Source organism: Otolemur garnettii, unplaced genomic scaffold (genome assembly GCF_000181295.1).
Source record: "Otolemur garnettii isolate 467f Iridium unplaced genomic scaffold, OtoGar3 scaffold00003, whole genome shotgun sequence".
Taxonomy (NCBI): domain Eukaryota; kingdom Metazoa; phylum Chordata; class Mammalia; order Primates; family Galagidae; genus Otolemur; species Otolemur garnettii.
The window spans coordinates 25,855,670-25,876,819 of NW_003852398.1; the positions used below are offsets into that span (position 1 = coordinate 25,855,670).

The 21,150-nt window shown below is 52.3% G+C and overlaps 1 protein-coding gene across 1 annotated transcript; it reads right to left on the minus strand.

The window, feature by feature from the left end:
• Positions 1-172: 172 nt before the first annotated feature.
• On the minus strand, positions 173-18,290 carry SLC6A7 (solute carrier family 6 member 7). The gene is made up of 14 exons (XM_003782040.3): positions 17,852-18,290; positions 13,975-14,158; positions 11,962-12,093; positions 11,566-11,800; positions 9,795-9,933; positions 8,009-8,143; positions 6,722-6,825; positions 6,469-6,593; positions 5,663-5,775; positions 5,440-5,571; positions 4,832-4,931; positions 4,536-4,636; positions 3,769-3,936; positions 173-385 (listed from the first exon to the last, which is right to left on the minus strand). Exons 1-14 carry the CDS (start codon positions 17,882-17,884, stop codon positions 176-178), a joined length of 1,911 nt encoding a protein of 636 aa, XP_003782088.1. The 5' UTR covers positions 17,885-18,290; the 3' UTR covers positions 173-175.
• Positions 18,291-21,150: the final 2,860 nt, after the last annotated feature.

The window sequence follows — 21,150 nt, forward strand, 5'->3', positions numbered from 1 at the left end:
GTGTATGTGTGTATTTGTGTGTATATAAGGAGCTGACCAAGGTTTCAGAACAAGCAGAGGCCACAGGAGGGACTTGCACTGAGGGACCAGCATCACCCCCCCAAAGGCTCTCAAAACCCCAGAGGGCACAGCTGGCCCTTGTGGGCCCCTCAGAAGGGACTGTGAGGACTGGGCCTCACATCATAGACTCCTCTTCCTCAGCAATCTCTCTGTCCACCTCGATGGCCGTATTCTCGAAGCTGGTAATGCCCCCGTACTTGCGCATGTGTACCATCAGCGGCTTGGGTGACTGGCTCCCTGCCAGCGTGGCCACATACATGCCTGTCCGGTTCTCCTCCAGCGATGGGCCCCAGTCCATGGCCGGTCGGCTGGCTTGCTGGAGCCGCTGCAGCAGACCAACGACAGCGGTGAGAACAGGCAGAGCTGGTCGGGCCCTTACCAGGGCCAGGCACCCAGTGGTAACCTGATCACATCACCTGGCAGAGTCCTTGCAACAACTCTGGGGACCAGAGGTGGCAAGGAGAGGTGATGGTGTGGAGGCAGGTCCCAGGGAGTGAACACGTGTCTCCATGAAAGTCCTCCTCTGCCACTGCTAAGCAGGAGGGCCTTTGGCAATGCCACCTGAGCTCTCTGTGCTCTGACTCCTGGTCTGTAACTCAGGAGTCCTGGTCTCCTCATAGGGTTATTGTGAGGACACTGAGATGACGCACTTGACAGGGTGATGGGAACGGGGTAAAACCTGGAAATGGTGGCTATTGTTATAATTGTAAGTTCCTCCTCTGAGCATCTGAAGACTGATCCAGGAATCTTTCCTTAAATGCTGGGTGCTAAGGCTCTGAGCATTGGGAAAGAGCTCTGAACCGGGAGAACGGAGGCAGGATTGCAGCTGACTTTCCCAGTCTCCTCCAGCCCTGACTTCTGGCTCCTTCTGATTCTGACTCTGACCTTTCCCTCTTGGAGCCCCAGTTTCCATGGAAGGAGGGGGCTGACTAAAATAATGACTAAGCTTGGACATTCCAGAATTCCTTTTTCCTCAATCATGTTCCCAAAGCTCTCCATCTGCTCTGCCAAGAGAGCCTTTGGACCTTTATAGAAAGGGGGACGGGACAACCAACACAAAGTGCAGCTTACTGGGTGCAGGCCCCAAGGGACATACTGTACGTAATGACCTTAGCCCAGGGCCTCGTACCGTGTCACCATAAGATTTATCAAAGTGTGCTAAGAGCATGACACTTCTGCTCAGAAGCCTGCCAATGGCTTCTACCTCCTTTTGAATGAAATCCTAAGTATTCACCATGGCTTCCAGGTCCTGGCCCCTGACTTCCCCTGGTTCCCACCACACTCCTTCCTTCCTCTGCTTCTTCCACTCCAGCCTCCAGGCTGTTCTCAAACACACCACCCCCTCCGGCCTCAGGACCTTGGCATTGGCTGCCCCTCTGCCTGGAATGCCCTCCCTCTAGATATGAGCTGATACGATCTATATGAATGACCTGTCCTTAGCCAGGTCTCTGTCACCTCCGCAGAGGTCTTCTCTGACCACACTAGCCAAAATATCATCACTCTCCCCCTGTGTTCTGTTTCGTTTGTTCATTTACACAGCGCAGCACTTACCTTTCTGTTTTTCTATTGCCCTGTCTCCCACATTAAAATACAAGCTCCTTGAGAGCAGTGACTTACATTGGCTTCCAACTAGTGCTCAGAGCAAGGTTTCTTGACCTGAGCACTATTGAAATTTTAGTCTGGTGAATTCTCTGCTGCGAGTGTTGCCCTGGGCATGGAAGGATGTTTGAGAGCATCCCTGGCCTCTATCCACTAGATGACAATATCACTCCCTTTGAACCTCCCTCCCTTCCATGGCAGCCATCAAAGTCTCCAGTCATTGCCATATGTCCTCTGAGGGTGAAATCACCCTCTGTGAGAACCCCTGGCTTAAAATTGAGCAGCCACTAGGCTCCAGCTCTGTGCTAAGTGTTGGCTTAATCTTCACAGTATCCCAATGAGAGGGTCTTATTTGTACCTTCTACCCCCATAGATATTATCTGAAAGTTAAAGCTGAGAGAGGTTAGTTAAGTTGGCTAAGGTCACACAGGTGGGAAGTGGTGGCGATGGGATTTGAATCATCCTGAATTTTTTTTTTTTTTTTTGAGACAGAGTCTCAAGCTGTCGCCCTGGGTAGAGTGCCATGGCATCACAGCTCATAGCAACTTCAAGCTCTTGGGCTTAAGTGATTCTCTTGCCTCAGCCTCCCAAGTAGCTGGGACTACAGGTGCCTGCCACAATGCCTGGCTATTTTTTGGTTACACTTGTCATTGTTGTTTGGCAAGCCCGGGCTGGATTCGAACCCTTCAGCTCCAGTATATGTGGCTAGCACCCTAGCCACTTGAGCTACAGGCACCGAGCCCATCCTGAATTTTTTAAATGCTTTGCTTTTCTGCCTCCCACAATCCTGATTACATTGATGAGCTGCTTTTCTTCTCACAGCAGCTCTATGAGTAGGTATCACTGTACCTATTTTAAAGACAGAGAAACAGGTTCCACGAGGTGCAGTAACTTGCTTAGAGTCATACAGCTCGCAAATGTCAGAAGCAGGATTCAATCCAGGTGTATCAGTGCTGGAAGCTCTGCTCTCTGAAAGTGGCACTCCTGAGCCAGGCAATCACTCCCCTGCAGCACTCATGCGCCCCTGGAATCCCCCAACAATATATGCCCCTTCTACCTGACCATGGGTGGCTGCAGCAGGGTAGGAGAGAGGCAGCACAGCATTCCCAGTCCCTCATTAGCAAGACTTGAGGACAGCAGCTTCCTAGGAGCTGGGAGCAACTCCTCTCCCCTAGGAGAGCCTCTCCTTCCCTTTGCAGATACCCTGGCACTCAAGCAAGAAGACAAGCTCCTCTAGTAGCACAGGAGAAGCTCCAGAGGTTCAAAAAAGAGAAAGAGTTTGCCCCACGTCACACAGTGGCTGGAGGCAGTGTAGGGGATGCACTTCAGGCTGCCCCTGTGTTCTAGAGGGTGTGGCCACAACCCAATTCTGCGTGGGAAGGCTGAGCCTCTCTCCAGGGGCAGACATGAGGGTGAGCTGAGGGCTGCTGTGGAACAGTGAGACGGGGGGGGGGTGCAGCTGGGGGGCAGTAATGTGCTGGTACTCATGTGTGCAAGAGGGGCAAGGGAGGTTTGCTTTGTAGACAATTTCAGGAGCGTAAATGTTCCTATCATTGTCAGTTTCTAGCTCTCAATGGTTTGACAACTGGCTTGCATATTCCTGAATATTTCATGATTAGCTCTCATGAACCAGTACTAGCTGGCTCTAGTACACTCTGATGGTGTGTGTATGTATGTGTGTGTGTTGGGGGGGGTCCTCCACACTCTCTCTAGTCCCCATCAGGTTCACTCAAGCTCCATGCACAATGGCATTCTCTTACCACCTGAAGACTCATCTGGGGTCCCTCAGTCTTGCCATTTGACCCTGAGTTCCAGAGGGAAGCTCTGAGCTGGTGACCTGAGTTAAAGTCCTGACCCTTGCCTAACTCACCAAGAGACCTGAGCCAGCCCCCTGTTATCAGGGATCACTGGATGTGGCATCCTCTCCCCTTAGGCTCCATGTGGCTGGAGGTGCCACAGAGCAGGGCTCCAGCCCCTGGATCTGCCTCAGGCTGGAAGAAGCCTGCAAGGCCCAGGATAAGGTGGTATGAGGTCACCTTGTGTTCCAGCAAGGGCCAGGGCCGGGCCATGGGGCAGGAAGGCTGAGGGTGGGCAGGCTGTGGCACTCACCTCCCAGAGCGAGCCCTCCTCTCGAAGCACCGCCACCAGCATGCCAGCAGGGATCATGAGGCAGGACAGCAGGCCCATCAGGATGCCCAGTAGCTCGGCCCAGGGTGGGAAGCGGTAGTTGCCATACTCAGAGGGCTGGTACTTGACAATGCTATACACCAGTAGGGCCTGTAGGGGCATGGACTGCCAGCATCACAGTAGGCCCCAGGTAAGCCCTAGAGCTTGGGATTTTAGTCCAGGTCTGAGCTACCTTAAGGTCTAAGATAGCCCAGCCCAGTGCTGGCCTAAGGCCAGAGAAAGTCTGGCCCAGAGCCACCCAATGTCCTTAGCTGCAATAGGACCTGAGATGGTACATCTCTGGCACCTCTGTAGGCCTGAGCTAGCCCAGCTCCAAGCTGACCCAATGCCAAGGCCTGCAATAGCCCAGTTCAGAAGTACCTTAATTCCTGAGATAACCCATCCCTGAGCCACTCCAATTCCGAAAGGAGAAAGCACAGCTTCAAGGTCCCAGCCCTGAGGACCTGAGGCCCTGAGGCCTGGGACCACCCCAACCACTTACCAACCAAATGCAGAGTTAGGCCCAGCACAGCCATAAAAGCTGAGGGCATCGAGGGGCAGGAGCACAGATAAGGAACCTCGTGCCCACCCCACCCAGACAGAGGCTCCTGTGTGGGCCAGGGTGGCCCTACCAGAAGCAATGTGCAGAAAGAATCCTGTTCCCAGCCCTGGGGCCCCAGCCAGCAACCTTCCCTCCCACCCCTGATTACCAAGAGTGTGGCTGGGGACAGGAACAGCCAGCAGGCCCTGAAGTAGAGGCCCGGCTTGAAGCCCAGCATCATGTGGATATCTCGGCAGAACCTCTGAATGCCTGCAAGGGGTGGGGAGGAGGAATGGCCCCACCAGCAGGCCCCACAAGCACCAGCAGTGCCTCCTCTACCCCAAATGCCCCCACCTGAACCCCTGGCCCTTGGGACCATGGACTCAGGTGTAGCGGGGCTCCAGGATAGAATCCCATTCTCCCACTGTGGGGAGTCTCAACTCCATCATCCACACCCCTTCTCACCATACACCCGGGTAACGGCGAGGCACGTGGTGATCACCACCACCATCAGCCCGAAGCTGGCACTGTAGTCATCCAGAAGGACCAGCCAGTACATGCCCCCCTGGAACACAAGTCACAGAGCTGGGGGTCCCCTCTCCTAGCCTTGCTGCCTGCTACAGCTCCCTTCTCCTGGCAAGAAGTGAGCAGGAAGCAGTCAGGCTGGCTAGGGGTGTCAGCATCAGGGGACCAGCTGGCTACCTGCTCAGCCTCTGAGGTCTCATCTTATTTGAGGCTCAGAACAGCCCACTCCTGCACAGCCCCTATCTTATCAATGAGGAAAAACAAACTCAGGGAGGGGAAGCTACTGTCCAGAAGCCACTCAGCAAATGCAGGAGCAAAATTTGAACCCAGGTCTCTCCAACTAAGACTCCAAAGCCTGGATCTTTGGATCACAGGGCCAAACTGCCTCCCCGGCAAAAAGAGCCTGGGATGGACTGGGGTCCTCACAGCGGAAAAGACATAGGTGGCTCAATGACTGCTCAGCCAGGCAGAGACACAGTTGTGAGCGCCTGGCTCAACCCCACCCAGCCTGCTGTCCTCCCCGCCATCCTCCCTGTGGTGCCACTCACTTCAGTGGTGAGGACCAGCCCCAGCAGGTACATGGCGATACAGATGAGCCCCGAGAACACCACCTTCTTAGGTCGCAGGTAGTATGGGAACTCGTCTGTCACAGCTGTCACAATGGTTTCCAGAAAGGCAAACTGCGGGGAGGAGATGGGTTGGGGGCAGAGTTCTGCACACCCCTCCCCCATGCCACCCCACGAGGTGCCCATTGCCATGGACAAGGCTCACCTGGCTGTCCAAGCCGAGGGTCAGAAGCATGAAGAAAAAGAGGAAGGACCAGAAGGGTGACAGAGGCAGCATAGTCATGGCCTGGGGGTAGACAACAAAGGCCAGGCCAGGGCCTGGGCCAAGGGCACACAGGATCAACAGCTTGGAGCGTGCAGTGGGCCCCCATATGCATGCATACTCAAACACACACAGCCTCTTATACACTGGGAACACTTCTTTAGCTAAGCTCAGAGAGTACCCTCAATACACACTCTGACCATTCTTAACTCTGAGGACATAGGCTGACACACTGTAGATGCTCAACAGACAGGTTGACAAAACAGATGAGTTAATAAGTACATGAATAAACACAAGACCCCAAAATAGAACCTCACTAGAACACACTTATGTTCATAACCATTTGCCAAATAATCCCACTAACACACATACCTACACACATCCATTGGCACAAGATACACTGATTCCAAGATCATTCTCACCCTGGATTCACTTGCACACAAACATCTGAGCACATAGTCTGAATCATTTGTGCAAACAAGGTACAAAACATGATAATCTCATACAAAAACTCATTTGCCTCCAGACACAGGTTCATGCACAAGCATTTGCACACCCATCCCTGTGCCTATAGATATTCAAAGACCAGTTAGAACACGTTTATTTGCATGCACACGTGTGTACATGCACACAAACACACATAGCATACCCATGTGCAATCTTGCTTGTCCACACACAGGCTCACTGGCACAGCTCCAGCTTTGCCTGAAACACACCCTCACCCTACCAAGACCTGGCAGCCTGCCTACCTGCTCTGGCTACTTGGTCCACAGGCACACCCAGCTCCTGAGACATGTAGCCCAGCACAGAAAAGATCGCAAAGCCAGCCAGGATGCTGGTGATGGCATTGCCCAGAGTGACGATGAAAGTGTCTCTGCCAAGAGAAGTCCAGGCACAAGCCAGGGTGAGCCGGCCTTACCCTCAATGCCTGAGACCCTCCCTGGCCAGCCACTTTCCTCCCAGCTTTGGCACCTGGGGTCTCAGAGACTGCGGGACACTGACCTATAGATGTTCTGGTGAAACGTGTTGTAGGAGGCAAAAGTGAGAAGACCCCCAAAGCCCACACCCAGGGAGTAGAAGATCTGAAGAGCAGCTTCGATCCATACCTGTGCCAGGAAGGATGGAGAGGGAGGGCAGAGAGAGGGGCTGGCACACAGTGGTGTGCGGCAGGCCAAGGAGAGAGAAGGAAGGTAGGCGAAGACAGTGCAACAGGTCCAGGGTGTTGTGGCCAGCAGCCTGGCTCATAAGCAGTGTGAACCAGGAGCAGACCCTGCCCCAGTGCGTGCACATCAGGATGTGGGCAAGTCCCTTACCCTCTGCCGGCCTCAGCTTCCCACCCAGGAACTATAAGATGATCTCTAAGCTTGGTCCACTTCTGAAGGACATAATGCCTAATAAAAAATTTTCAGGAGATTTGTATTGACAATAAGCCTGTGTAACCCCTGTACTTCTTGCCTGGAGTCACAGTAACCTGGGTTTGGATCCCAGCTTTACCACTTTCTAGCTGTACAGCCTGGGAAGCCACATCACCTCCCAGGACTCATCTGTAATGAGAGGATAGGAATGGTGCCTACCTCTCAGGGAGATAATAAGACTTAAATCACTACCTAGATGCAAAATGGTAGAGGAGGGTCAGGCACAATCACCAGTCAATAAATAACAAATATGCACTGTCAGTACTATTGTTATTATTACTAATGCCCTCCTGGGGGTTTGGAGTCACACAGAAATGGACTGGAATCTGCTCTGCCACTGCCCAGCCATGTGACTGTAAACTTATCAACTAACTCTTTTAGGCGTAGTTTCTTCATCTGTAAAATGGGGAGAATAACATTTACACCATAGGATTGTTAAGAATAATAAGTGAAGTATAATACATAGTTAGTGATGATGTATTCTCAAAAGATGCTATGAGAGGGGATGGACGTTAAACGTTCTCACCACAAAACGATAATGCATTAGCTAGATGTATATACATGTATATATACATATACATCCTATACTCATGTTGTATTTGATAACGTATTTTTAAATGTTATCAATTTAAAAATTAAAACTGAAGTAAATAATAAAATAAACAAATAATTTTTTAAAAGACACAGGAGCCCAGGCATGTAACCCAGTCCCAGCCAAGCAGAGCATTCCACCCTCCTGGCCACAGTTCTAAGCACACTGCCTGGAACCTGGAAGATTCCTGGCCCTGTCCCTTTGTTTTTCTGAGGAGCCGTCTCTCCCTTCCTGGGCCCTGATTTGAGCCTTCCCTCTGCACCCCAGCCCAGAAGGCCTCACCTTGGAAGACAGCAGGTGGTGGAACTGGGGGGTGAGATAGAACTGGATGCCCTTCCAGGCCCCTGGGAGGGTGACTCCACGGACCAGCAGCATGAGCAGGATGAGGTAGGGGAATGTGGCTGTGAAATACACCACCTGAGAGACAGTAAGTGGGGAGCTGAAGGCAAGGGCACCCTCCTTCTATGCTGCTCCTCTCGTACAGTCCTCATCTTAGTGACTTACCTCCACAACCTTTGTGAAGGCCCAGCCAGGCAAGCCAGGAGCCAGGCTTCATCCATGATGCTTCTTTTCCCTCCCTCCTCCCTCTACACACTCAATATCAGCAAAGTGCTGTCACCCTGCTGCCCAAGGCCATCCCAAATTCATCTCTGATGCAGCCCCTGGCCCAGGCCCCCTCCTCCCCAGGTCCACTCTCTGTCCCTGCAAATCCACTCTGATTGGGCGGAGCCTGTGGCTCATTGAGTAGGTTGCTGGCTCCATATACTGAGGGTGGCAGGTTCAAACCCAACCTGAGCCAAACTGCAACAACAACGAAAAAAATAGCCAGGTGTTGTGGCGGGTGCCTGTAGTCCCAGCTACTTGGGAGGCTGAGGCAAAAGAATCGCCTAAGCCCAAGAGCTAGAGGTTGCTGTGAGCCGTGATGCCATATCACTTTATCAAGGGCGACAAAGTGAGACTCTGTCTCAGAAAAAAAAAAAAAAATCCACTCCACATGGTCATCAGACATCTGGCATTCCCAAACTCCCCTCCGTCTATTTTCCTCCTTTTCTCAAACCTTCAGCTACTCCTTCTGCAAACACTATGAAGTCTCAACATCTCACTGCCTTGGCTTTGACCATGATTACCTCTTCTTTCTTTCTAAATGCTTTCTTTTTAGTCTTTTCACGGCTCTGTTCCTTGTGGACGACACTTTAGCATTTTGCAGAGGAACAAGTTCTAATTTATAAAAGATTGAGTAAACCATTCAGAAGGGTTCCAAGTCTTTCCAAAATAGCTTTATTGCTCTTCCTCCCCTTCCTCACCTAAAGGAGACACCTGTGGCTTTGTCTTCCCATTACCTTCTTCAGATAACAGTATCCCAACTTTACCCAGCTGGAACTAACCCTATTCCCAGCTTCAGGGGTGGGCATGAGGTCCAGGCTACACCAAGCAGAGGATCCCACCCACCTGGCCACAGAGATTGGTTCAGGGATGGGTACATGGCCCAGCTTACCCAATAAGACTCAATTCTAGAATAACTTGTGGACTGGGAATGAGACAACCCTTCACCAAGCATATAAGATGTAAGCCTAGAACTGCTAGGGTCAACCTCATGGAGACTGAAGCCTCAGAAGGAAGCCAACCTGGAAGACAGCACTACAGACACCCAGATAACATCTGCTGACCCCCTAAAACCCAGCCTAAGGCACACCCTCCAGACTTTTCAAGTGAGTGTGACAACTGGGTTTAGTCTCTTGCCTCTCAAAGAGCCCTGACTCACATACCCACACTTCAAGCATTCAACAAACTCTTGCTGAGCTCCTTTAAAGTGCCAAGCACTGGGTAAGGATGCACTTGGGCAACATCAGACCCTGCCTTGATAAGCTTCTGGTCTAGCAGAGCAGCCTAGCCCCCTGTGCATCTACATTTCCACATCTTTCTTCAGGGAGAGCTCGTCCCCCAGTGTCTTCTCTCTTCCCCTCTTCCTGGCTAAAGTCTATTTTCAGAGTCAGCCCACATTCTGCCTCCTCCAGGGAGCCTTCCCCTCACCCAGTCCCTCAGGCCTCTGAGGGCCCCCAGGCTTCACCTTGCCCGAGGACTTCACACCCTTGAGGATACAGAGGAACACGATGACCCAGGCCAGCAGCAGACAGAGGCAGAGGTTCCAACGGATCTCTCCAGGACTGCCGATGCCCTGGCTGCCTTGGATGTGGAGGACATAGCGGCTGTGGGAGACAAAGGTCTGAGTGTCCTCTGGTCCACAGACATAGAGTCGAGCTGTATCCAACCTCCACAGCTCTCCTGCTATTCTCCATGTGTCACCCTCCTGCTCCCTGCTCCTTTTCTGAACAGCTCTGCTCCTAGGAGACTGGCCTCTACAGACTCCATCACCGAGCTCCCTTCCCCTTTAGCTTGCATTTGGGTTTGGCATATGGGAGGCAACAGCAGCACACTGGAGGATGGGAGGAGTGCGGTGCTGGGTATTTGCACACACACGTATACACACGTATATACACTTACATGCCATCCAGGGGGTGGGTGTGCTGTGTTCTTCTGCAGCCACAGCTCTCACTGGGCAGTCCCTCTTCCAAGGCTCCAAGTCCCCTGGTTCCCTACCTTTGCCTCCTTGGTTCATGAGTGGCACCCTCTCCCCCTGGCTAGTCCCTGACATCCCATTTTCCCCCATGGCTTCTCTGACCTTCTGAGAAGTCCTTTCACTAAACTCCCTTCAGCTAAGCCCTCTGACAGTGCCATCTGCTTCCTGCCCACATCCCAATGCAGTGGGCCGTGGCATTGCCATGGAAACCCTTGGCAGCTGGCAGTAGCCACGTCAAGTTCTGTGGCTTTAAGCTGCAGACCCAGGCCCATCCTTTCCCAGTAGTCAGGCATGCTCGTCAGTGAGTGCAGACACATGGAGGAACCGTGCAGAACGTGCAGATTTGAGACCCAAACATTTCAAGACCTGGAGCCCTTTTGGGAGAAAATTCCCAAGAGCAGTCTTTTGTAAGTGAAGTATGTCTAGTCTATGTTCTCTGGCCAACCAACGCCCCCCCCCCCACAAGGGACCAGGCTACTCTAGAATGTTCCAGAAATAAGAAATCAGGAATCCTTAGAGTCAGTACTACCTCTGTCATTAACTATTGAGCAAGCCTCTGAGCCCTGTTTTCTCAGCCCTGGGGTAGGGCATTAGGATGGGGTGATGAGCAGCAGCATCCTACCATTCCCAGGGCCAGCAACAGGCCTGGCGCTGTGGTGACAGTTTCACCTGCATTACCTTGTTTAATTCTCATGACAATCCCTTACGCTGCCATTAGACAAATCTGAGATGGTCATTACTGTGTTAAGGGCTTAAGCTATTGGTATAGTAGGTGCTCAGTAAACACACACTCATTCATTAGAATAATAGATGAATATGTAAATGACCGGCTGGATAACATCCTATAAAATAGGGGCTATTATCAGTCCCTGTTATGAGAAGGGGTAATGCTACTATTCCTGTCATCACCACCAACAGCCACCATCAGCAGCAGCTAGCTCTCCCTGAGCACTGACCATCCACCAGACCAGACTGCACAAGCCACATGCTTTCTTTCTTTTAACCTCCACAACAGCCCTCTGAAATAGTGGCTAATATTGACCCCACACTACAGATAAAGCAGCAAAAGCCAAATAAATTGATCAAGGCTACACAGCTGGCCAGGTGAGCTGGGATAAAGGTCAACATCCATCTAACACCAGCACCTGGTCTCATCCTCTAGCTACACGCTGAGCCCCTTGAGGCTGTGGCACAACCCTGCCCTCTGCCCACCCTTGGCAGCATGGGGCCTCTCACACTCCCAGGCGGGCGGCCGCCTGACCTCCAGTACTCCTCGCTGGGGCTGACGGTGTAGGTGAGGTTCAAGGGCAGGGCCCTGTTGCCATCCTTAGAGCCTCTGTGCTCCAGGCAGAGGTCTGTGTTCCACCAGTTGCCACAATGCTCCCAGGGAAGGTTGCTGGTGAGGGAAGCGAAGAGGTAGAAGAGGACGTAGGCGATGATCATGTTGTAGTAGATGGCCACCAGGCCCACGATGAGCAGCATGGCTGCACCAGCACCTGGTGTGGAGAGAGGCTGCTGGGCTGCTGGGTTGCTGGGCTGAGCCCTCTGCAGGCAGGTGGTGTGGCCTCCAGGGAGCTGGCTCACTTTGTGGGCTCACCTTCCCTCCCTGCCTCCCCCAGACTTGGACACCCATCCCTGGGGACAACTGAGGCCTCACCTTTAAAGAGGGGGCTGATTTTCCAGACGGCCAGGGGCCCCAGGCTGGAGAACTGACCCAGGGAGAGCTCGAGAAAGAAGAGGGGGATGCCACAGATGGCCAACATGAGGAAGTAGGGCACGAGGAAGGCTCCTGCCAAAGGGAGGGTGAGCAAGGGTCTCAGGGGCAGCTGTCCCCAAAGCCCAGCTCTAGCCCCACCCCTCCTGGTGGCTGATACCACCTGTGGACCTGATGAGGCACTGGAGGTCTGTCTTCTCTTTTATACCAGGTCTATGTGGACTGAGGGGGACAAAAGGGATTCACTTACCCCTGGAGCCCTAGTACCCAGAATTGAATTGGGCTGAGCTCAGAGCAGGCACTGAGAAACACCTGCTGAGTGAGTGAATGAATAAGCGAGGACAGGAAAGAGTGAATTCCCTATTGGAGAAATTGCAAACTCCTCAGTACAAAAGTCAATGCCCTTCAGCATCTGGCTCAATCAGCTTGCAAGGCAGCTAGCTCCTCTCCCCCATGCCAGCTCAAATACTTGTGACTGCCACCTGTGGTTCTGTGGGCCCAACATCACTTTCCATTTTCTTCACATACTGGCAGCCACCTCCTTTAGCAAACTGCCCACCACCTTATGGCTCTGGAAGGGCTGGCAGTCACACCAGCCAACCTACTCCTGCCCTCCCTCCAGCTCCCCTATTCCCCCACAGACACATATCCCAAGTCAGGCCAATCAGAGACCTTCCCTGCAATTCTATATAGATTCATTCAGACAGAATAGTTCTGGAAAGCTCTGGGGTTGCTAAACCCACTGAGGATGAAGCCATTCCAGAACTATGTGTGGCCACTCCACCCTCCAACTACGGGGAGAAAGCCTGTCTCAGGAGAAAAATGAGGTCAGCATGCAGAGAGAAGTAGAGAAATGGGGCAAGGGAGAGCCAGGAGACACCTTGAGCAGTATTGGATTCCTGGGGTTTCAGAGGTCAGCTCCAGTTCCACATGGTCCAGCCATATAAATTTATCTTTTCTTTGCTTCATCTAGTTTTGGTTTTTTCTTGTAGAGATAGATTCTTGCTGTTTTGCTCAGGCTGGTCTCAAACTCCTGGCCTCATGTGATCCTCCCACCTTGACCTCCCCAAATGCTGGGATTATAGGTGTGAGCCATTGTGCTCAGCCTGCTTCATCTACTTTTAATTGGAGCTCTCACTCTTTATCAATCCATGCTTCTTTAAAGAGTCTGGTAGAGAAGGGAGGAGATACAGAGTACTGGTAAGAGCACATTGGCCCTGGAGAAGACAGACCTGGGTTAGAATGCTGGGTCTGCTGTCCTGTGGCCTTGGGCAAGAAAGCGGGCCTCTCCCAGCCCAGGCTGCCACTTCTCTGTGGTACCTGTCTACAAGAAGTGTCATCATCATAGTTAAAGGAGATGGGCATGGAAAGCACCAAGTCCAGGGCCTGGCAGGTGGTGAGCACTCCACCCAAGCTATGGTTAATGAGATTTAGAACAGTAACTTGATAGAGAAGCAGAGACAAAGGGAATTTTTTTTAAGATGGGAGAGACTTTGTGTTTGTAGTCTGAGTGGAAAGAACCAGGAGAGGAGGAAAGAATGAAGATTCAGGAGAGGGAATGACTGATGGAGCAAGGCTCTGGAGGAGGTAGGGAGGAGGGGACGAGAGAAGCTACAGCACAGCGATCACCAACAGGCAGATACAGCTCTTTATCACGAAGCAACAGCAGCTCCCTCTGCCCACCACGCAGGGCCCAGGAAGTGCCCAGACTTAGGGAGGAAACCACGTGAGTATCTATCCTGGGATGAGAGGGAGGGAGGAGGGGCTTGGGCGATACAAAGGGACAAGACAGGATAAGCTCCTTCCTCCTGGCCCCAGGCCACTACAAACCACTTTCAACTAAATCTGCCCAAGGTCACGAAGAAAAGAGTGGCTAAGGCCACCTAAAAGCTCACTTTACCCCAGGGCCCTGCCCTAGCATTCTGGACACCTGTCAACAGGACCTCAGCCCCATACCTCCTCCATTGGTATAGGCTCGATAGGGGAAACGCCAGACGTTTCCCAGGCCCACGCAGTAGCCGATGCAGGACAGCAGGAAGTCCAGCTTGCCTGTCCAGTTCCCCCGGTCTGCAGCAAAGTCCACGTCCAGGTCGACATCGCCCTGGTCACTCGGGGTCATCAGCAGGTCAGGAGTGACAGGCTACCAGTCAGAGAGACCAAAGGGTAAGGGAGAAGGTGAGGCCAGGCTGGAACTATGACTCCCAAAACAAGACAATGGAATCAGACAGGGTTACATGGAAAGATGCTCTATCAGTTCAGATAATCAAGTGCTCTTACCTGGGCTAACACAGTCACACATAGGAGACCCTCGTGTTTTAGGTGACTATAAACTTACTGAATCAGCAGGTTGCTCAGACACTAAGAAAATGACCCTGGTCTTACTTAACACAGGCCAGTGAAGGGATGGGCCTATCTTGGATATTGATGATCTGATGAATAGTTACTGGGCCTTGCACATTTACTGTGTGCTCACTGCACTACACATTTTACTCACATTACCTGATTTCATTCACAAAACCACTCCATGAGCTAAGTGCTCATCTAAACTCCACACTAGGCATGAGGAAAATTGAGGCACCAAGAGGTGTCATGAGGTACCCAAGGTTTTTACCAGGTTGGCTAATGGGTGAACTAGGTCTCAAGCCCAAAGCTTCCTGTTGTGATAGCCCCAGGCTCCACCGACCAGTGCTGGAATTTTGTTTCTTTGTTCTGGGCACCATATTTTAAGACAGACAGAGAGTGAGCAGTGTGTCCAAAGGGCAGGTGGCCAGACTGGAGGGTGTTTAGGCAAAGAGGTTACAGAAGGACAACAGGAAGAAGCTGGGAGCTCTGGACATAAAAATGAGAAGACTCAGGGCAGCGCCTGTGGCTCAAAGGAGTAGGGCGCTGGCCCCATATGCCAGAGGTGGCGGGTTCAAACTCAGCCCCCGACAAAAACTACCAAAACATAAAAAAAAAAAAAAAGAAATGAGAAGACTTGGAAGGATGTGGGCTTCCAGGGGAGGGATTAGACTTAGGCTCTGTGGCTTAAGGGAGCCTACTGAGAACTATGAATTCTAGTTGCAGGAAGAAGCAACTTGAGCCCTGATCTGTCTCAGAAAGTCACAATACTGCTGTCCCTAGAGAAGAGATGAGCACACACAAGTGACTAGAGACTCAGTGTCCACTTCATGGTTCAAAGCGGGTGGGAGGTCTATTGGGCATTCTCCCTTTGGAGACCCTCAGTGATGGAGGTTGTCTGAGGCTGGCTATCGACCAGGGACAGCCTGGCTTAAAGCATGGAAAAGCTACTTTTAAAGTATTGAGGTTCCAAAGGTTAAACAAACACATGCCTGGCGGTTCCTTAGCTGTGATCTGGGACATGCTGAGGTGAGGATAGCAACAGTTCCCAGGCTTATCTGGCACCTACCCCTCCCTTCCTATTCCTCTTTCCCCGAGGCTGTCTTACTCCCAGGTGAGTTCCAGGAGTGATGGGGTAGCAGCCAGTTGACACTGCCCCATATTGGGTTGTGAACAGACCTGTCACACTGATACCCCCCAGCCCCATTTAGGACAGCTGGCAGGAGGTCCTGGTAATGAGGTTCCTCTGATCCCTCCAGAGAAGCTGCCCTTTCCATGCTCATGGAGCGGTCCTGGCTCTCTGTTTCCATGGTGACAAGAGTTCCAAGAGCAGGATGCTGCCAGCTCGGCCCCCTCCTCCCCCAAACAGAGGGAAGCCTGCTTCTGCTCCAAGGGCAGGGGATGGGGTCCTCCAAAGCTGAGCCAATCAAAAACCCAGTCCAAGTCCCTAACTCCACCACAGGATGAATCCCCAAGGCTGGCACCATGATGATGGGACTAGTTAGGAGAAAGAAGGAAGCAATCAAATAAATGGGGCAGGTTTGGAAGCTTAGTGAGTTGCTTCATACTTCCACCTGGATGTGAGGCTCCCACTCCTGAGCCCCCCACTTCCCACACACAGGAACACACACTGGAGTTGCCAGACCTACACTTTCTCTTAGGGACCAACAGAGGGAGGTCCCCACAGCAGGGACTGGGAGATGCAGGACTGCCTAACCCAAGGCTCTCATGCCTTCTTCAGTACAGAGAAGGACAATGGAGTCTACAGTCCAAGTTGATCATTGTGCAGATGAGCAAACCAAATTTCAGGGAGGTGAAGGGATGAGCCCAAGGTCAAACAGGAAGTTAAGGGCAGAAAAAGACTTGGCCCTAGATGCCCTGACTCCCAGTCTGGTGCTCATCTCTGAGCAATGCTGCTCCTTTGTTGATATAGCATTTTGTCATCCTCTGCATCCCCCTTCTTAACACCAAGGGAGGGGACCCTGAGAGGAAGGAGCCCCACCACTGCCCTGTTAGCTCTAGGTTGCTTAGCCTACCAGCAGGTAAGCAGTAACCCTCACCCTCTGTGTCTCAGTTGCCTTGTCTATATAGTGGAATAATAGGACCCAGCCCCCAGAATTGTTGGAGGATTAAATGAGATAAGGCTCCCTAAGCTCCCTGGCCTAGCACCCGCAAGTGCTCCCTTCATCAACCATGGCTGTTTACACCATGTTGGGCAGTGAGAGGCAGGGGTCTAGTGGGGAGGCAGGGCAAGAAGAGAGTGGAATTGAATGAGGATAGGACAAAAAGGAAGCAAGAGACCCACAAATGGCCCCAAGAAGTCACTCATGTTAGTGAATAAGAAGACACACCACAGTGGTTCCAAGCCCAGCTGTCAAGGGCAGAGAGCTTGAATGAATGAGCGTGTGTGCACACACAGCACGCACATATTTGCCAGCATGTGTAAGCAGGGGGGGTTGGTGGGATTTCCCCTATTGAGCCTACACCACAGCCCCTGAGAACTGACTTCTTGCACCTACCAGCCCCCTCCAGTTTATGCCATTCCTCTCTGCACCCCTCATGCATGGGGAAGCGCTGCTCTGGTGTCTCCACACTGGGGATGGCCCAGCCCAGGTTCAAGTTAGAGGATGAATTTGTCCAAAGTCACAGGGCAAGTGGCATCCACAGGAATAGTACCAGGAGACTTAACTCCTTGGTTAGGGCTGATACCATACCAAAAGCCAAATGCCAGAAAACTTTCCCAATATTCCCCCTCCCCACGCACTTAAAACTTGCTGGGATACCCAACCCTACCAGACAAGGTGGGGACAGGCTGATGTCTGGGCCCAAGGCACCTCTCTCATCCCAGTTTCCACCCCACCAACATCCTTGGGCCTTCCATTCGCCCCTCCCTGCCTTTGCCTATCTTCAGCCCTGCTGAGGGACTGCTGGGGTCTCAGTTGGGACACTAAAGCCACCAGGAGATGAGGGAGACCCGGAGAAAGCAGGTGGCAGGAAAGGAACAGGCAGGAAAGAGGAGGTTCCTGCAGGCTCATGGAGCTTGCTTTAGTGCACAAATGAGGGCCAGGACCATTCCCCACCTCCCACCCCTCACAGCCATATTAGTTCAGCTCAAGGCTGGGGGGAGGGGGGCTTAGCTATTCTAACAACCCGTGCCCTATAATCAACCCCTGGGGAAAGCAGGCTGAGGGACTGGGGAAAGACCATGTGTGGCCCCAAGCCACCCCTACCCTGCACCTTCTTGGGCTGATGACACCTGTTCACAGGGCCTGACCCAGTGTACCCTAGCCCCCAGCACTCTACATCTCGGTTCCCAGATGGCAGGGACAGGAGTGGGGGCGCACGCATGACCCCGCCTTTCCCTGCCATCCCGCTGGGCCCGAACCTCCCCCAGAGCCCTGAGCCGGTACGTGCCCCTTCCAGCCCTCCCCAGGGGCCTCTATGGGTCAGGCCTCTCCAGCCCTCCGGCTGCGCCCCCGCCCTGGCGCCCTACCTTGCGGAGGTGAGCTCCCTGGAGCTTCTTCATCTTGGAGGGCCGGTGGCTGGGCTCACCCTCTTAGCTTCCCCAACGCAGAGAGCAGTGAGACAGCGAGAGACGTCCGCCGGCCGCTGCGCCTTTGCCCCGGCGGCTCCCGCGCTCTGGCTGGGGCGGGTGTGGACGCAAGCGCTGCCGTCTGGCGGTTGCGGGCGTGAGCGCGGACCGGGCGCTGCGAATGCCTTGTCTCTCCTTGCGCAGCGCCCGCGGCTGGGGAGGGGTGCGGGGCTGAGCCCCGTAGACACCCAGACAGACCGGCTGACTGACGGACCACAGGGGAGATGCGTGCGCCCCCGCACGCAGGGCTGCGGATTGGAGGGGTTGAGCGAGTGGGGAGGGGGGTCGCGATGGAAGCTATCGGCCTCTCGTGTGACCTTGGGCAAGTGACCTGCCCTCTGGGCGGGGATCTTTCCCAGTTAGACCACAGGGACACAAACCACGTGCCTGGACCCTAACAGCGCCCAGTCTTGGGCTCCAGCATCCTCCTGTCTCTCTTCTTTGCTGAGTGATCTTACTTAAGTTCCTTGCATTACGTCTTTACCTTTAAGATGGGGATTAAGGATCTTACCTGCCTTGGAGGAGTGTGAGGAATTCAGGGAGATTGAACATAGAAAACATCTAGCACAGGGCCCAGCACATAGTAGGTGCTTAGTTAACATTTATTGCCCACTCCATTAGTCAGATATTTATTCTTATTTATTGAACACCTAAAATGTGCCAGGTCCTGGGTGAGGTGTCTTAACAACCTGGAGGGCAGGTATTATTACTCCTACTTTACAAATGAGGAAACTGAAGGACAGAAGTTATTTACTCAAAGTCATAGAACTAATGAGTGACATCAAAGATAGCATCAGTCCTCATGGACTCTCCAGGCTAGTAGTGGTCCTCAGCACTGTTCCTTTCCTTGGGATGAAAACCAAATGGGGAGGTTTGGGCAAGGAGAAGGGATAGACAAGTGTCACCATGTCATTGTGATGTGTGGTGACTCAGATTATCAGCAACTGGGTTCCTGTCCACTGGCAGTATGGCGTTGGGAAAACTAGGGCTTCATATGCGTAAAATGAGCTACCAGCCTAGGATGGGAAATTATTAGCTAGAGTAATTGTACGTGTTGGTTTGTTAGACTGACTGATATGCACTAGTGGACCATTGTATACATTATAAATTGTGCCCTTTTCACCCTCAGAGTCCAATTCAGACATTAGTCTTATCCAAGGTTGCTCTACAATCAGTCAGCTTGAGGGGAGGCCTTGGGGAAGGATGAGAATAAAGAAGGATCTGCTGTCTCTCACCCCCAGAGCTTGAAGGAAGTGGCAAGGGTTTTAATCAAAGCATGGGCTATAGTAAAGGCCTAGCCAGGTCCCAGGGCCACATCTGCCCCCCAGGTTCCAACCAGCTGCTCTTCTGTTCCAGCCTAGCTGCCCAGGGCAAGCTATGGGCTCTCCAGACCCAGGAGAAAGGTGTTGCCTTTGTCCCTTCCCCCCAGTCCCACCCATAAGGGGCCTACAGTGGCCATGAATATGAAGCAAGCCCTACTTTGTGCATGATGATGGACTTTGACAACCAAGATCTCATTTTTAACTCTTTCCAACACCCTGAGAAGACAGCTTTGCCCATCTTATTTAATATGTAAGGACACTCAGAGGAGTTAAAACATGCACCCAATGTTATACAGAGCACTGAATCTCTGGGCTTTGAAGATAAAGCATGGAGAGCCATGGGCTGCACCTGGGGTGAGGCACAGGTGAAGGGCTCCTGAATCCAAGGGGGCTCAAAGGATCCACCTCCACGTGTCCCTAGGGCCTGTCACTACATCTCCTGCAGAAGGGTAGTAGCCTTGCTGAACTGCTCCCTCCTCTGGCACTTGAGTTTCATTAGGACCTTTGGAAGGCGCAGAGAACCCCAGGAATAGGGAGTAAGGAGAGGCAGGTGGCTCTGAAGCCAAGAATACCAGCCTCTTTATGGGCCCTTCCTAGCAGCCCAAATCCCCTCACTTCACAGAGCCAGCGCTAGGGAAGGAAAGAGGAGGAGGGCCAGGCCTTCGGCTTTCCTTAAGTAGAAACATCATGGAGTGTCCACTGAGCATCAGTGGCAGTCACTGGGACTGTGCGGTGCCTGTCAGATGGGGACACTGAGATCCAGAGGGGGTCTCTCACTCAGGGATGCAGAGATAGAGTCATGCCTAAAACCCAGGAGTCTGAACTCACCCAGGCCCCACCTTCAGATACCAGCGCTGTACCTTCCTCTCCCCTATCACCACAGCCCTGGTCGGAAAGACTGCACTTTCATAAAACAAATAAAACCCCAAGATTTTCTAGACGATATTGTCTACATGAATCAGTCCATCCATTGAAGCTTCAATTTTATGATCTTACAACTGGCTAGGAGTTCAGTGACAAGCACATTTGACAATTGCTTCTCTCCCACATTCCAGGGGGAGGGTGTTCGGTTACTACTAGCAAAGTAACTACTTAGGAATCCAATGGTAAATACTCAGTTTCCCTTCTCCCCTTCTTTCTATCTCTGTGTGTCACATCAAACCAGAAGTGAAATGGAGATATGTGCTGATTTAAGGAAAGTGTTAGATGAAAATGTACTTCCTTTTATTATATAGGGAGATATTTTTAAATGCATATAAATAAACATTTTTAATTTGCTTAAACGTTCAGATTTTATCACTGTAGAGCATGTGTTTTGTCACACCAGGGAGTGGTGACTGAAAAATGAGGTTCCAGGCTGCTCGTCCATCTGGTGTGGTTCAGAGAAAGTGGCTCCAGAGCAGCCCCACTGGGAAGGACTGCCCCCCACAACCCCCTGAGGCTGCCTGGCCTAGGTGGCCTATGCTTGCCCCTTCCATGTCCTCCTGGCTGGGCGTCTCATCCCCCAGAACCAGGCTGTTTACTCAGAGCTCCATGGTCCTCTTGTCATAAGCCCTGTCCCATTGCAGCCCCTTACACACACATGCATACATGTATCCTTAGCTGCTGGAGACCACCCCTTTCAAAACACACCACTCCATCCTGAGCCCCTCTATACAGCAGAGCTGCGGCTGCTCCGCTCAGTCCACACCAGTCTCTTGGCAGAGCGAGAACTAGCTCCTTCACAGCTCGAGTTCCTAGCATTAAGCATGGAGTCTACGGACTCCCTGAAATTGTCTGTAAAACAAAGCAGTGATATGCACAATTCTGATTTGCCAGAGGCTTCAACCAAGCTACGAGTCTTGGAGGGCTAGGTCAGGCCAGATCTGACATTTTTTC